Source organism: Anomaloglossus baeobatrachus, chromosome 1, assembly GCF_048569485.1.
Source record: "Anomaloglossus baeobatrachus isolate aAnoBae1 chromosome 1, aAnoBae1.hap1, whole genome shotgun sequence".
In the NCBI taxonomy this organism is placed as follows: Eukaryota; Metazoa; Chordata; class Amphibia; order Anura; family Aromobatidae; genus Anomaloglossus; species Anomaloglossus baeobatrachus.
Window position 1 is genome coordinate 360,577,959 of NC_134353.1, and position 16,762 is coordinate 360,594,720.

The 16,762-nt window shown below is 48.9% G+C and overlaps 1 protein-coding gene across 1 annotated transcript in view; it reads left to right on the top strand.

Moving 5' to 3' along the window:
- FZR1 (fizzy and cell division cycle 20 related 1) overlaps positions 1-16,762 on the top strand; it is a 102,978-nt gene that overhangs the window by 6,740 nt on the left and 79,476 nt on the right. Inside the window, exon 2 of the mRNA XM_075352454.1 lies at positions 1,832-1,994. Coding sequence (XP_075208569.1) covers positions 1,926-1,994 — 69 coding nt within the window. The 5' untranslated portion in view covers positions 1,832-1,925. The remainder of the gene's footprint in view (positions 1-1,831; positions 1,995-16,762) is intronic.

Sequence of the window (16,762 nt, forward strand, 5' to 3'; positions counted from 1 at the left end):
ACCTCTGCGGGGTACTGCTAACCCTACAGTTGGCAAATCTGTCACCTCTGCGAGGTACTGCTAACCCTACAGTCCATTATGTCACCTCTGCGGGGTACTGCTAACCCTACAGTTGGCCAGTCTGTCACCTCTGTGGGGTACTGCTAACCCTACAGTCCATTATGTCACCTCTGCGGGGTACTGCTAACCCTACAGTTTGCCAGTCTGTCATTTATGTGGTGTACTAGTTCCCCACAGTCTGCTGGGCTATAACTTTTGTGGGGTCCTAAGTGGGAACACTCAAAGCCATTAAAGGGTATATCTGGGACTTTTTTTTTTTTTAAAGGGAATCTGTCACCAGGTTTTTGCTATCCCATCTGAGAGCAACATAATATAGAGACAGAGATCCTGATTCCAGCGATGTCACTTACTGAACTGTTTGCTGTCATTTTGCTAAAATCACTGTTTTCTCTGCTGCAGATCTAGCAGTTAGGGCTCTTGTCCACTTGCGTACCACTTCCGATATGCGAGAGCATCGGAAGCGATATGCTACTGACCCTCTGCTGCGAGCGTGAGCCGATGGTCATGCGACTGTGGTGCGATCTGATCACAGCCTCAGAGAAGAGGGAGGGAAAACTTTCTCCCATCTCCTCCGCTGTCTGTCTCGCTGTGCACCGCACTGCAATTGCATAACATGTGAGTGCAGTGCGATGTTTCACACGCTCCCATAGGCTTGCATGGGGGTGTGTGAGCCGAGACTCACTGCAAAACGCAGCATGCTGTGATTGCACCGAGAGCACGATTTGTTTCGAGAAATAAAAGGAAAGAGTACACTGCCTCATTGATTAACACTGGTGAGCGTGCAATCTGATGTTTTATCGTATCGCACTCGCACATAGAAATAGCAAGTGGAAAAGAGCCCTTATACAGAGCTCATGAATATGCTGGACTACCTGCAGCACACTAAGTAGTCCTCTAATGATAATCTACTGCTGAATAATCAGTGATTTTAACAAAAGTACACTAAGCAGCCCAGTAATGACACATTGCTGGAATAAGGATCTCTGCCCCTACATTATGCTGCTCTCAGATCAGGTGGCAAAAACCTGGTGACAGTCCCTTTAAGTGTGCCTAAGCACTAACAAGCAGGTACTATCTACTGTACCTACCTGCCTGTTGTGCCGAGCACCATTATTCTCCAGCACAGAGCAGTCACAGACCACTCCTGCCGGCGATTCTGCAGCTGCCACTGACATCGCAACAACAGGTGGCTTGTTACCTGCTCTGCTCTATAGCCAGGCGTCCCTGCCATTATCACGCTGATTGACAGCTGGCTCCCCCTCCCCCGTTAGAGGCGGCTGTCAATCTGCATGAATTCGATTGTCCTACCTTATCTGCAGAGCATAAAGAAGCCTCCGCTCTGTTGACAACGCTACTGTATCAGGAGTGGCCTGTGTTCGCATAAAACTCATCAAAAAAACGCTGCAAAAATGCAACAATTTTTTTTCTGACCTTCACAGAGGAAAATAAGTGACTTTTTTTGAAGCAGATTCCTAGTGATGTCCAATCCAAACCAGTGAAAAGTCAGCAATAGAAGGACCACCTTGTATGTTCACCCTATAACGCCAAGTTTGCTGACGTGCCATTCCAGTCGCCTGACCACTGCAGCCAATCACAGGCTCTGCAGTCATGTGACAGAAGACTGGTGATGTCCTAACTCCTCATCTGGTGAAGGCCACTTGAGCGTGTGCACTGACATGTTAACCCTTGTGTGGAGCCTAGCTCATAGTGAGATCAGACTTGTGATGCACATCTTTTCTATGGCTGTATACTAATGTTATTTGTGCTTTAGCTCTTTGCCTAGGCATTAGGTGGACACTACCCACCAGAGCTGCACCTCGTGGTCAACTCTTTTCCCAGTTCCGATTCTACACTTTGCTGCCATTATGGACCAAGATTATGAAAGGCGCCTTCTGCGGCAAATCAACCTCCAGAATGAGAACACTATGCCTTGCGTAAGTTGCATCATGTTTCAGCTTTCTACTATCACTCTTCCTGATTTCCATAGCACAGCTCCTGGGTATTTTCGTCAATCAGATAGACATTGAATGTTCGGCCACCGCTCCATACAAACTCGTTTTCTCGGTGGTCTTGAAGTAAGGAGCGGTGATTTAGGACCCCTCTTCTGATAGATGACGGGCCATTGTGATTCAGTAGATGATGAAAAATGGAAATTGTGAGAAAACCACTTCCCTTGAAGAAGCACTCCTATTATTTTATTTTTTGCTTAAACCTATGTAATTAGTTGTGAAAATGTTAATATACTCGCCGATCTCCGTCTTCTCTGGTTTCTGCACAAACACAGGGAGGCCATACAAACTCCTTACTCCATGTAAGGCAGTACAATGGTGTGATTTGTCCTGGGGACAATTGTATGGGTTACGGGAAAGGTTTTTTCATAAGAATTTCAGAACACTTGTTGGATCTGGGCTAACGTATGCACACTATTACACTCTTATGCTGGGTTCACACTAAGCGACGCAGCAGCGATCACGACGGGCAACCTGACCTTATCAGGATCGCTGCTGCGTCGTTACTTGGTCGCTGGTGAGCTGTAAAACAGACAGATCTCACCAGCGACAAGTGACCAGCCCCCAGCCAGCAGCGACGGGTGGAAGCGATGCTACGCTTGGTAACTAAGGTAAATATCGGGTAACCAAGGGCTTGGTTTCCCGATATTTACATTGGTTACCAGCGCACACCGCTTAGCGTTGGCTCCCTGCACGCCAGAGTACACATCGGGTTAATATGCAAACCCTTGCTTATTTACCCGCTGTGTACTCTGGCTTGCAGGGAGCCGGCACTGGCAGCGTGAGAGCGGCGGACGCTGGTAACGAAGGTAAATATCGGGTAACCAAGGAAAGGGCTTCCCTTGGTTACCCGATGTTTACCGTGGTTACAGCTTACCGCAGCTGCCAGACGCCGGCTCCCTGCTACCTTCAGTTCGTCGCTCTCTCGCTGTCACACACAGCAATGTGTGCTTCACAGCAGGAGAGCAGGTCCAAAAAAGGAAGCAGGACATTCAGCAATGACTGGCGACCTCACAGCAGGGGCCAGCTCGTTGCTGGATGTCACACACAGCGACGGGACGTCGCTGCTACGTTACAGAAAATGGTGACGTAGCAGCGACGTCGTTGTCGCTGTGTGTGACACCACCTTTAGGCCCCTTTTACATTGCATTTTGTTTTCCATTCACTAGTCCCATTGGGGTTTATGTCCGAACCCCCCACAAAACGGGATTCAGAAATATACACCTATGAGGCCATTTACTACAATGGTGCAGATGGAGTCACCGTGCGCTCTGTTGTTGTGACCATTTTCGGACATATATGCCTACTGCTGGCAGACACCTAGACACAGTCTACTACATCTGGGTGTCCGCCTAGAGTAGATGTATACGGCCGAAAATGAGACTCCGCCTGCATCACTATAGTCATTGGCCCCATTGGCGTTTACGCTCAAATCCTATTTTGCAGGGGTTCAGACATAATCCCTGACGGGACCACTGAATGGAGGACAAACCGCAGTGTTATAGGGGTCTCGTGGGTGATATGTGCCTCTGGACTGCAGCTGCAGGGACTGTCTTTACTGTATACATCCAAACTTTCTGGAAACATATTTTTTTCCTTGCCTTATTGGTATATGGGGTTCTCTACAGTTAGAAAAATCTAGGACAGTGTCTCACCTTACCACACCTTGAGTCGTTTTCTCCTGCATCCATAGCCCCCACAAACCCTCCTCCCGTTCAGATTCAGGCCAGGGTGGTTTTTTTACTAATGGTATATCAGCCCCTGGACTGAACATGGAGGCCATTTGCTGTCTGTGATTCTCACACACCCATACACTTGTATGGGAAATTTGGATCTGTGACTCAAATCGAAAAGGAACATATTTCTATTCCTGGTCTCCCAAAAAAAACCCCACAGGGACATATGAACAGCCCTATAGCAAATAATGGGTGCGTGCTCAATCCGTGCAAAAGCCACAGAACTCCTACTTGTTTCATAGATGTCTGAATGAGACCGTCGACAGATCTATAAGGGTATGTTCACACAGGTTTTTATGTAGATCTGAAGAGGATCTGCTTCGAGTCCTCTGCGAGTACACCTCCTGTGCATTTCAATGGGATATTTTAATGTCTGCTCATACAGTTAATTTATTCTACGTTTTTATGTCCTGATAAGGTTTTGAGAGCTTTTTCAAGGAAAAATTGAAGCCACATAAAAAGGACCCATCACCATCAGCCATAACTAGTGATGGGTGAGCGTGCTCGCCGCTATTCGTTACTCCATCAAGCATTGGGTTGCCCTGACTCGAGTACAGAGTATAATGGAAGTCAATGGGAAACTATCATTTTCAAACTCGCCATCACTAGCCAGAATACATAAGGGAGAAGCCATCTTGAGTCTTCTGTATCACATCCCCGTCATGTTTGTGTGCTCCAGGCTTGTATGCACTGCAGTCCACCATCTCCTATCAGAATCTGTTGCCAGGGTAACAGTCTTATTATTGCAGCACCTATGTACCTAATATCAGTCATTCAGACTTAAGGCCCCCTTACACGCGTCGATTTATTGTGCGATTGCATTTGCGATCAAACCCGCCCCCATCGTTTGTGCGTCACAGGCAATTTGTTGCCCGTGTCGCACAAAGTCGGTAACCCCCGTCACACGAACTTACCTCCCACACGCCCTCGCTGTGGGCGGCGAACATTCTCTTCCTGAAGGGTGAGGTGCGTTCGGCGTCACAGCGACGTCACACAGCGGCCGGCCAATAGAAGCGGAGGGGCGGACATGAGCGGGACATAACATCCCGCCCACCTCCTTCCTTCCTCATAGCCGGTGGGACGCAGGTACGGTGCTGTTCGTCGCTCCTGCGGTGTCACATGGAGCGATGTGTGCTGCCTCAGGAACGACGATCAACCTGCATCCAGGAATGTGACCGATATTTTAAAAATGAATGACGTGTCAACGAGCAACAATAAGGTAAGTATTTTTGCTTGATACCAGTCGCTCGTAGCTGTCACGCTACGATATGTCAAACGATGCCGGATGTGCGTCACCGAATCTGTGACCCCGACGACCTATCTCCCGATATATCGTAGCGTGTAACGGGGTTTTTAGATATACTGCATTCTATGATGTGTGAGGCCATGCTGCTTTGCCAGTGCATCTAAGCCCTTAGTGATGCTATGCTGTCTAGCTAGTGTGCACATTGGCCATGAGTGCTGCTGAGTCAGTGTATCTAAGGCTATGATAATTTGTGGTACTGGCCACTACATCTAATCCTATCGTGTGATACCTTTCCACTTAATACATACGGGTCTGATTTATCAGGACTGGCATTCAGTCTGTATGAGGGGTCCTCTGATGTGGATTCTCTCATGCTTCTGCGTCCATTTTTTTTTTTTTTTCGTTTTACTGTATAGGAAAAGCATGGTGGGCTGTAAATTGCTTATCAGTGGGAGACTATCCTTTTTTTCTGTCTTTTATAATAGGATTTTGAGCCAATGTACCCTGCATTGCATGTCTATAAAGCGTATATGTTAGAGAAAACAAGCGAGGTGTGAGCAGACTCTAATCCTATTATGTGTAGTGTGCTTAGTCAGATTATCTAGGCCTACGATGGCTGTAAACCGGTCAGGTGCATTGTCTTAAGGCCCAGTCACACACAACGACTTACCAGCGATCCTGAAAACGATGCGACCTGATAGGGATCGCAGGTAAGTCGCTGGGAGGTCGCAGGTGAGATATCACACAGTCAGATCTTACCAGCGATGCAGAAACAATACAGGTTGCAGTAGCGACCTGTATAACGATCTCAGCGGTCATTGGGACCCTGTCACACAGTGTCAAACACAGCGATGTGTCCTGTCCAGCAGGACATCGCCTTTGAAGAAAATGACCTGGACCATTCTGCAACGACTAAAGATCTCACAGCAGGGGCCTGATCGCTGGTAGATGTCACACATAACAAGATCGCTAACGGGATCGCTACTGCGTCACAGAAACCGTGACTCCGCTGTGATCTCGCTAGCGATCTCGTTATGTGTGACGGTACCTTAACACTAACCTGTCCCCTAGCTGCCTTCTCCAGGGGCTGCTATTGCAATGTGGCATGGCTATAACCACAAGATCAGTCAGCGAGGGGCTGTAATGGCGCACGTCATGCCTTACAAATTTGGTATGGATTTTTGTCTGCATCACAAATCCATGTAGGTTTTGGAGACTTAACCTTGCACCTTGTTACAACAAAGCAATGCTAAACCTGCCGCGGATTATAAAAAAATCAACAAAAGCCATTTTCTATATTGATTTTGCAAAAAAAATGTGCAGCATGTGGATGAGAGTAAGTTAAGACGACTCTATTTTGCTGGTATTGTAAAATAAAACCTGCACCAAATACACCACATTGGAACGATATATGTATGTTATAGGGACTGTCGGCACAGAGTGACTGCCCAAACCAAGCACAGGCACGCATGCATCATGGCAGGACCAAACATTTATGGGCACGCTCCCACCTTACCCTTTTCTGGTTCTTTGAAGTCAGAGCCATTAATCAATGAAGCGGCAGAGGTGGAGATAAAGGGAAGGTGCACTTAAAGGTTAGGCCCCGCCATGATGCACAGAGAGCCTGTGCTTGGTTTGAGCAGTCTGTGCTGACACTCTTATGTCACATTCACACATCTGACTATGGACCGTGATTCACAAATTACCAGTCAATCTCCCAACCCGTACTTGACAGCCTCCTATATAGTTATGAGCCCAAAGGCAAGGATCACACTAGCATTTACAGGTTCTTTTTACGGTTTGGCTATCAAAACGCATCTATTAATGGATGTAGTTAGCACCATATGGACCCATTCACTATAACTGGTACGTTTTTATTTTCCCATTCAAGAAGCTGTCATTTTAACAGGCAGAGATGGCAGCCGTTATGACGGAGCCTTTCACAGGGTGTATAAGTCCTACTAATAGTCTAAGATCGGTCTCTTCAGTGTGGCTTTTCTCATTGTATCACCAATATATCATGTTGGGGTCACACGCCTTTCCTGGTTCAGGATGGGGTGACATCCCAGTCCGCTGTACCGGAGCTAGGCTGTGCTTTCTCTGGATTAGTCCATTTTCTAATGGGTGCTCCACTACTGATTCTGGACGTTTTTCAGTTTCTTCTTCTTCCCTTACAATGATAGTTGATTTTACCTGCCATATATGTTCGTACCCTGCTTGTTCAGTCCTAAATGGCAGGCTGTGCATAATTAAAGACAACCCATCCTCACGATTTTACACGGTAAAGTAACGGCATGGCCATAATGACGCAGTTATATAGATTAAATAGATTCCTTTAGTGAAGAAATCTACATTCTAGCTCTTTCTTAATCCTCCTCTGAAGTTTGGGTGTAATAAGCTTTTCGGTGAATAGGGGCAGGACTGTGGGTAGGGATTATTCAGCTTCTGCCTGACCCCTCCACCTGCCTCTGTTGTCTGTATCTTCCTTCTATTATAATGTTCGTATCAGTGCCGTCCGAGCCATAGGGACGCTTATACAGATTGGTCTCCTGGTGGGCTGCTGGAGTCATTGAGCAGAGATCTAAATCCGTCCATTTTCCCAAATCTTGCCAGGAGGGGAAGATAGTTCTGCACAAGCGCTGCTCGCCACTAGGACACCACCGGTGCGGACTAATAGGGAGATTTTTATATTAGATTTCATTATGGCCAATTAGTGCTATCGAAAATCCGCCACAGAAGCCCAAAGTTCTGTAGGGCATAGGTGCCAGGTAGACACAGGTTTGTACATGCATTTAATTCCATGGCATAGAGTGTACATATATTCACCTGTTGGTTTCTGGGGACAGGACAAAACTAGATGGCTGCTGTAAAATCAACCTGGGTCCACTTTCTGGTACTTTTCAGCAGCTGAACTTGTGTGCGTACACTGAGCGATACCGGGTTGGTCTGTTGAGATCTGATGGTAGTGATCTTCTGTGCTGCTACGACCAATGTGAGAAATGGTGATAATGCTGAGGAGCATTTAAAGTCTGATCCAGCCTACTTAGAAAATGTGACCCTTAGTTATGGCATGGGCTGTTGTAATGCTCTGCACTTTTCATTGGAACAGGCTTCTAAAGAGCACACTATAGGATTGGCCAGATCTGGTTGGTCTTCACTCAAGCCCTTTTCAGTCCACACTCCCAAAACAGCATCTGTTGTCCTCGTTATTGAGATCCCATCCCCCAATTCCCTCCATTCCCAACTGTCTCCCTCCATCAACCCTTCCAGCTGCCAGGCTTCTTTATATTTGGAAACCACCCTCATTTGTTTTTTTTGGGTAGAAGTGAAGAACCTTACCCATAGCCTCTCAGTGTAGAGTTGTACATGCTGGCACCCTTAGAGGATCCCTGACCTACAGTGAGGAGGCGCTTGGTGACGATCCGAACCGTAAACTATTGGTAATTATTGTGGGCTCATGCTGTACTGGTCCTTGTGTGTTTGTAGCATTACATATTCATTGTTTCGGGCTATTTTTACAAAGCTTTTCTAGTACTAGTGCATCAATTGAATACTTTTATAGTTTTATGTCCTTTTTTGGGAGAGTCAGGAGGACCCAAGACACATGATGACACCAATGACAATCATTTCTCTTTGGGAACCCCCCAAAAGTCTCTGACAGGGCATGTCTTGAAGGAAAGCCTCAACTTTTTTTTTTTTTTTTTTTTTAGACATATGCCACAACCCAAGCTGTTTGGCATTGAGAACATAGTCATATGAAAAAGTTTGGGCACCCCTATTAATGTTAACCTTTTTTCTTTATACAAATTTGGGTTTTTGCAGCAGCTATTCAGTTTCATATATCTAATAACTGATGGACTGAGTAATATTTCTGGATTGAAATGAGGTTTATTGTACTAACAGAAAATGTGCAATCCGCATTTAAACAAAATTTGACCGGAGCAAAAGTATGGGCACCCTTATCAATTTCTTGATTTGAACACTCCTAACTACTTTTTACTGACTTACTAAAGCACTAAATTGGATTTGTAATCTCATTGCGCTTTGAACTTTATAGGCAGGTGTATCCAATCATGAGAAAAGGTATTTAAGGTGGCCACTTGCAAGTTGTTCTCCTATTTGAATCTCCTATGAAGAGTGGCATCATGGGCTCCGGGGGGGAATCAAAATCCACTGCTGTGCTTACACTCCCCGCCTGTGGAATCAAAATCCACTGCTGTGCCTACACTCCCCACCGGGGGGAATCAAAATCCACTGCTGTGCCTACACTCCCCACTGGGGGGAATCAAAATCCACTGCTGTGCCTACACTCCCCACCGGGGGGAATCAAAATCCACTGCTGTGCCTACACTCCCCACTGGGGGGAATCAAAATCCACTGCTGTGCCTACACTCCCCACCGGGGGGAATCAAAATCCACTGCTGTGCCTACACTCCCCACCAGGGGAATCAAAATCCACTGCATTTTACATTTTCGGCATTGTGCATGAGAGTTTTGGAAGTAACACTTTTTAAAATGCTCTTACTGTTGAAGATATCCTTAGCTTAAATGCACTAACTATACTGAAAGCATACAAATATAAAGGGGTATTCTAGCTTGCTTGCAAAAATGTCATCTGCTCACTTTATAAGCAATAACTGTTAGATCAGTGTGGATCCCATCACTGTGACCCCCACTGATTATTAGAGTAGAGGAAGATCCTATTCCAATATGTAGTAGGTATAATTAGAAATGTAGTATAGTTCTCCTGATATAGCCAGGTCTCTTACCTCATGTGCAGGGCATTACAGCTTGGGTATCCATGGTTGCATCCATGAGTAACTATCGCTATACAAGTGCATGTAATCATGATACCTAAGCTGCAATGCCCTGCACATGAGGTAAGAGATGTGCCTATATCAGGAGAACTATAATACATTTCTAATTGGAGGTATTTGCTAATATTATTACACCTACTACATATTGGGATAGGATATTGGCGATGGGAATACCCCTTTAACTAAAGTCCAGCCAAATCCAAACTTTTGACCATTGAAAGAACAGTGGCTCTGAAGAGCCCCGTGTGAGTGGAGTGGTGAGTGTGAGTGGAGTGGTGGGAGATCATGTGCACAGTCACTCCATTCACTCTTAATGGGAGTGCCGGGAATGGAATGGAGTGGCACTGTGCATGATCAACCTTTGCTCTATTCACACAGGGCTTTTCAGAGCCCTTGGTCTTGGGATCCCTGAAGGGCCCCAGCAATCAGAAAACTATCCCCCATACCATGGATAGTGGATATCTTTCAAACCTAAGGATGCCCTCTATTAAGATCCATTCTCCCCTGACTGCAGAAGAGTGGCCATAAGGCATTTGACAATCCCGCATTTACACTGCTGCTCCATTCATTCTGAGGGATTTATGTTTTGTCAGTGCCATAAATGATGTAGTGGAATCTACACTGATCTAACATTTATCAGCTAACTCAGGAGCAGATGAATTGTTGTATGGCACTTGCAATCTGTTTTGTCCCTGGATGAACTTGCCAGGCTTGTAGAAGAGGACCTACACCATGGAGTTACAGAGCTAGTGTGTTGGACAGGAGTACAATTGCTGATGACCGTCCAAGTCTTCCTGTATATACTCAGAACTATTCCTTTAGGCCAGGGCACATTAACATAAATCATCAGATGCGATATACTAAGGACACTCTGCTCAAACTCTGTTCCAGGTGTGATCCGAGTGTCACTACCGGATCTGATGCCCTCACATGCGAGAATAAGAACACGGGTGAAGGCACAATGGACAGATCTCTCCATCTTCTCCATTGTCTGTCTCTGCGCATATCGGACTGTACATATGTCATCCGAGTGCAGTGCGATGCTTCACACACGCCCGTAGACTTGTATGGGTGCGAGTGATCCAAAATACGTTGACAATCACAGCATGCAGCGATTTTTATTTTTAGTTTTTCATTCATGCCAATTCAGCATGAGAAAAAATAGCAGATCTGCTCTGCTTCATCGAATAACATTGCTCAGTGCAGTGTGAGATTTTCTGGCATTGCACTCCTCCGTATCATACTCGCCCTCGGCTAGCTACAAGTGCATTTCAATAAATTAGAATATCATCAAAAGTTTATTTCTTCAGCGCTCTATTGGGAGACCCAGACGATTGGGGTATAGCTACTGCCCTCTGGAGGCCACACAAAGCACTACATTAAAAGTGCAAGGCCCCTCCCCCTCTGGCTATACCCCCCCCCGTGGTATCACGGGTTCTCCAGTTTTAGCTTTGTGTGCGAAGGAGGTCAGACATTCCATGCATAGCTCCACAGATTTTAGTCAGCAGTAGCTGCTGACTATTTCGGATGGAAGAAAAGAGGACACATATAGTGTCCCCAGCATGCTCCCTTCTCACCCCTGGATGGTGTTGTAAGGTTGAGGTACCTATTGCTGGTACAGGGCTGGAGCCTGACATGCTGTTTTCCTTCCACATCCCCTGGTAGGGCTCTGTGGAAGTGGGATCCTGCCGGCCTCTCAGCTCTGACGCCGGGCTCCATCCACAGACCCATTAGAACCTGATGGAGACGGAGCAGGAGTACGATCAGGGACAGGCCCTGCATCATACAGGTACTCTGTGTCCCCGGCAGGCACAGACACACTCCGGGCTGGCTGGGTGTTGTAGTGCGCCGGGGACCGCAACGTTGGAGTTAGTGTCCCTACAGATTACTGGGGGATTTTTTGTGTATGGGAACGCAGCGCCGACCCCCTCTGGACCGGGCGGCGCTGCTGTGACTTGTGGTGCGCCGGGGATCCGCCGTCCGCGCTTTTACGGCGGCGGCGGTTATAAATTGAGTCCCCGGCTTTTTGGGCCTGGGACGCCGGCAGCTCCGATTCGTTCCCGCCCCCACCCTGTCATTCAGGGTAGGGGAGAGACGCTGTTCGCTAGCAGCGACGAGGGCTGGAGCCTGATTTACATGCTCCAGCCCTCACACTAGGCACAGAGGGAAGCAGGCTTCCCGCTCTTAGCCAGGAACGCCCAGGGCCCGCCCCCCTTCTCTCTCAGGACGCCGGCAGCCATTACATGCAGTCTGGCTGGAGGAAGGACGCAAGGCTCTGGGAGACCTGGACTAGGGGCTATCTGGCGACCACACACCCGCTTTTTAAGCGGGCGGTAAGCGATTTTTCTGTGCTGGTCCCTCTAGTGCCTCACGGTGTATCGGTGTACTGTGTAGGATATAGAGATATTGTATTTCTTGCACTGTGAGGTCGCTTCTGGCTGCATCTCCCAGATCCCTCTGTGGAAGCAACAACATGCCATCCTCAAAACGCAAGGCTGCCAAGGCTAGGGCTGTGTATACTGCGTGTGCTGCATGTGGGGCTAATCTACCAGCAGGCTCCGATGACCCCCATTGTGTGCAATGCTCCGACCCGGTGCTGCTTCGCCAGCCGGAGTCAGGAGAGGTAGTGACCCAGGCTGAGACGCTTGTAAGTTCTGCCCCGGTGACAGGGACAGACTTTGCAGTTTTTGCTGATAATATGTCTGTGTCTATGGCAAAAATCCTTGAAACCTTGCAATCTATGCATGGGGCTCAGTCTTTGGGCACGGCGAGGCCTCTGTCCTCAGGTCCCCCTCACTTGGAATTAATCCAGCCCACAGGGGGGTCCCCGGCTTCACAGGCCGAGGATTATGACTCAGATGATAGCCCCAGCCACCCTAAGCGAGCTCGCTGGGAAAGACCCTCGACGTCATCACACTGCTCAGGGTCTCAGCGCAATCAGTCTCCCTGTGATGTGTCTGATGAGAGTGATCAGGAATCCATTCCTGGAACCCCTCTCAACCTGGATACCCCTGATGGGGATGCCATGGTAAACGACCTTATCTCAGCCATCAATAGGCTGTTGGATATTTCTCCCCCAGCCCCTTCAGCAGAAGAGGCGGCTGCGGAGCAGGAGAAGTTTCGTTTCCTTTATCCCAAGCGTAAATTGAGTGCTTTGTTGGATCACGCTGACTTCAGAGAATCAATCCAGAAGCACGACGCTCACCCAGAAAGGCGTTTCTCTAAACGATCTAAAGATACGCGTTTCCCTTTCCCCCCTGAGGTGGTCAAGCGCTGGACACAGTGTCCAAAGGTAGACCCCCCGATTTCCAAACTCTCAGCTAGGTCCATAGTTGCAGTGGAGGATGGCGCTTCACTTAAAGATGCCAATGACAGACAGATGGACCTTTGGTTAAAATCTGTCTATGAAGCTATCGGCGCGTCGTTTGCTCCGGCATTCGCAGCCGTATGGGCACTCCAGGCTATTTCAGCTGGCTTAGCAAAAGTGGATGCTATCATACATCCAGCAGTGCCGCAAGTGGCGCACCTTACCACGCAGATGTCGGCGTTTGCGTCTTACGCTATCAATGCGGTCCTAGAATCTACCAGTCGCACCTCAATGGCGTCCGCCAATTCGGTAGTTTTGCGCAGAGCCTTGTGGTTAAAGGACTGGAAAGCAGATGCTGGTTCCAAAAAATGTTTAACCAGTTTGCCTTTATCTAGAGATAGACTGTTTGGCGAGCCATTGGCTGATATCATTAAGCAGTCCAAGGGTAAAGACTCCTCTTTACCACAACCCAGAACAACCAAACCTCAGCAGAAAAAGTGGCAGCAGAGGTTTCAGTCCTTTCGAGGTTCGGGCAAGACACCATTTACCTCGTCCAAAGGGACTCAGAGGACGCAAAGAAACTCAGATTCGTGGCGGGCTCACACGCGCCCCAAGAAAGCAAATGGAGGTACCGCTTCCAAAGCGGCTACCTCATGACTTCCAGCCCCCTCCCTCCGCATCGCCGGTCGGGGGCAGGCTCTCCCGCTTTTCCGGCATTTGGATGTCACAGGTCAAAGACCGGTGGGTGACGGACATTTTGTCTCGCGGGTACAGAATCGAGTTCAATTCTCGTCCTCCAGCTCGGTTCTTCAGAACCTCCCCACATCCAGACCGAGCAGATGCTCTGCTGCAGGCGGTGGACTCCCTAAGAGCGGAAGGAGTGGTGATCCCAGTCCCTCCTCAGGAACAAGGGCAAGGGTTTTACTCCAATCTCTTTGTGGTTCCAAAAAAGGACGGCTCGTTCCGTCCTGTTCTGGACCTAAAACGGCTCAACAAACATGTGCACGCCAGGAAGTTCCGGATGGAAACCCTGCGTTCTGTCATTGCCTCAATGTCCAGAGGAGACTTCCTTGCCTCAATAGACATCAAAGATGCTTATCTCCACGTGCCAATTGCTACAGAACATCAACGTTTTCTACGTTTTGTGATAGGAGACGACCATTTTCAGTTCGTAGCTCTGCCATTTGGTCTGGCAACAGCCCCACGGGTCTTCACCAAGGTCATGGCGGCGGTGGTAGCAGTCTTGCACTCTCAGGGACACTCGGTGATCCCTTACCTAGACGATTTATTGGTCAAAGCTCCCTCTCAAGAGGCATGCCAACTCAGCCTGAATGCTACGCTGGAGACCTTACAGTCTTTCGGATGGATCATCAACTTTCCAAAGTCGATCCTATCACCGACTCAATCACTAACGTATCTTGGCATGGAGTTTCATACTCTAGCAGCGATAGTGAAGCTTCCGCTGAACAAGCAGCGGTCACTACAGACAGGGGTGCAATCTCTTCTGCAGGGCCAGTTGCATCCCTTGCGGCGCCTCATGCATTTCCTAGGGAAGATGGTGGCAGCCATGGAAGCAGTTCCCTTTGCGCAGTTTCATCTGCGCCCACTTCAATGGGACATTCTCCGCCAATGGGACGGGAAGTCAACGTCCCTGGACAGGAAAGTCTCGCTTTCCCAGACGGCCAAGGACTCCCTACAATGGTGGCTCCTTCCCACCTCATTGTCTCAGGGAAGATCCTTCCTGCCCCCATCCTGGGCAGTAGTCACGACAGATGCGAGTCTGTCAGGGTGGGGAGCAGTATTTCTCCACCACAGGGCTCAGGGGACGTGGACTCCGCAGGAGTCCACCCTTCAGATCAATGTTCTGGAGATCAGAGCAGTGTATCTTGCTCTACTGGCCTTCCAACAGTGGCTGGAAGGAAAGCAGATCCGAATCCAATCGGACAACTCCACAGCGGTGGCATACATCAACCACCAAGGAGGGACGCGCAGTCGGCAAGCCTTCCAAGAAGTCCGGCGCATTCTAATGTGGGTGGAGGACAGAGCATCCACCATATCCGCGGTTCACATCCCAGGCGTAGAAAACTGGGAAGCAGACTTCCTCAGTCGCCAGGGCATGGACGCAGGGGAATGGTCCCTTCACCCGGACGTGTTTCAGGAAATCTGTCGCCGCTGGGGAGTGCCGGACGTCGACCTAATGGCATCCCGGCACAACAACAAGGTCCCGGCATTCATGGCGAGGTCGCGCGATCAAAGAGCTCTGGCGGCAGACGCCTTGGTTCAAGATTGGTCGCAGTTTCAGCTCCCATACGTGTTTCCGCCTCTGGCGCTCTTGCCCAGAGTGCTACGCAAGATCAGATCCGAGTGCAGCCGCATCATACTCGTCGCTCCAGACTGGCCGAGGAGGTCGTGGTATCCGGATCTGTGGCATCTCACGATCGGTCGACCGTGGTCACTGCCAGACCGACCAGACTTACTGTCCCAAGGGCCGTTTTTCCATCAGAATTCTGCGGCCTTGAACCTGACTGTGTGGCCATTGAGTCCTGGATCCTAGCTTCTGCAGGATTATCTCAAGGAGTCGTTGCCACAATGAGACAAGCTAGAAAGTCGAATTCGGCTAAGATCTACCACAGAACGTGGAAGATTTTCTTATCCTGGTGCTCTGCTCAGGGAGTGTCTCCCTGGCCATTTGCATTGCCCAAGTTTCTTTCCTTCCTGCAATCGGGGTTAGAAAAGGGCTTGTCGCTCAGCTCCCTTAAAGGGCAAGTTTCGGCACTATCCGTGTTTTTTCAGAAGCGTCTAGCACGTCTTTCTAAGGTGCGCACGTTCCTGCAGGGGGTCTGTCATATTGTGCCCCCGTACAAGCGGCCGTTAGATCCATGGGATCTGAACAGGGTACTAGTTGCTCTCCAGAAGCCGCCCTTCGAGCCTCTGAAGGAAGTTTCCTTTTCTCGGCTGTCACAGAAAGTGGCGTTTCTTGTTGCGATCACATCGCTTCGGCGAGTGTCTGAGCTGGCAGCTCTGTCATCCAAGGCTCCCTTCCTGGTGTTCCACCAGGACAAGGTAGTGCTGCGCCCTATTCCGGAGTTTCTCCCTAAGGTCGTATCCTCTTTTCATCTTAATCAGGATATATCCTTGCCTTCTTTTTGTCCTCATCCGGTTCACCGGTATGAAAAGGACTTACGTTTGCTAGATCTGGTGAGAGCACTCAGAATCTACATTTCCCGCACGGCGCCCATGCGCCGTGCCGATGCACTTTTTGTCCTTGTCGCTGGTCCGCGCAAGGGGTTGCAGGCTTCTAAAGCCACCCTGGCTCGATGGATCAAAGAACCAATTCTAGAGGCCTACCGTTCTGCGGGGCTTCCGGTTCCTTCAGGGCTAAAAGCCCACTCAACCAGAGCCGTGGGTGCGTCCTGGGCATTACGTCACCAGGCTTCGGCTCAACAGGTGTGCCAGGCAGCTACCTGGTCCAGTCTGCACACTTTCACCAAGCATTATCAGGTGCATACCTATGCTTCGGCGGATGCCAGCTTAGGTAGAAGAGTCCTGCAGGCGGCAGTGACACCCCCGTAGGGGAGGGCTGTTTT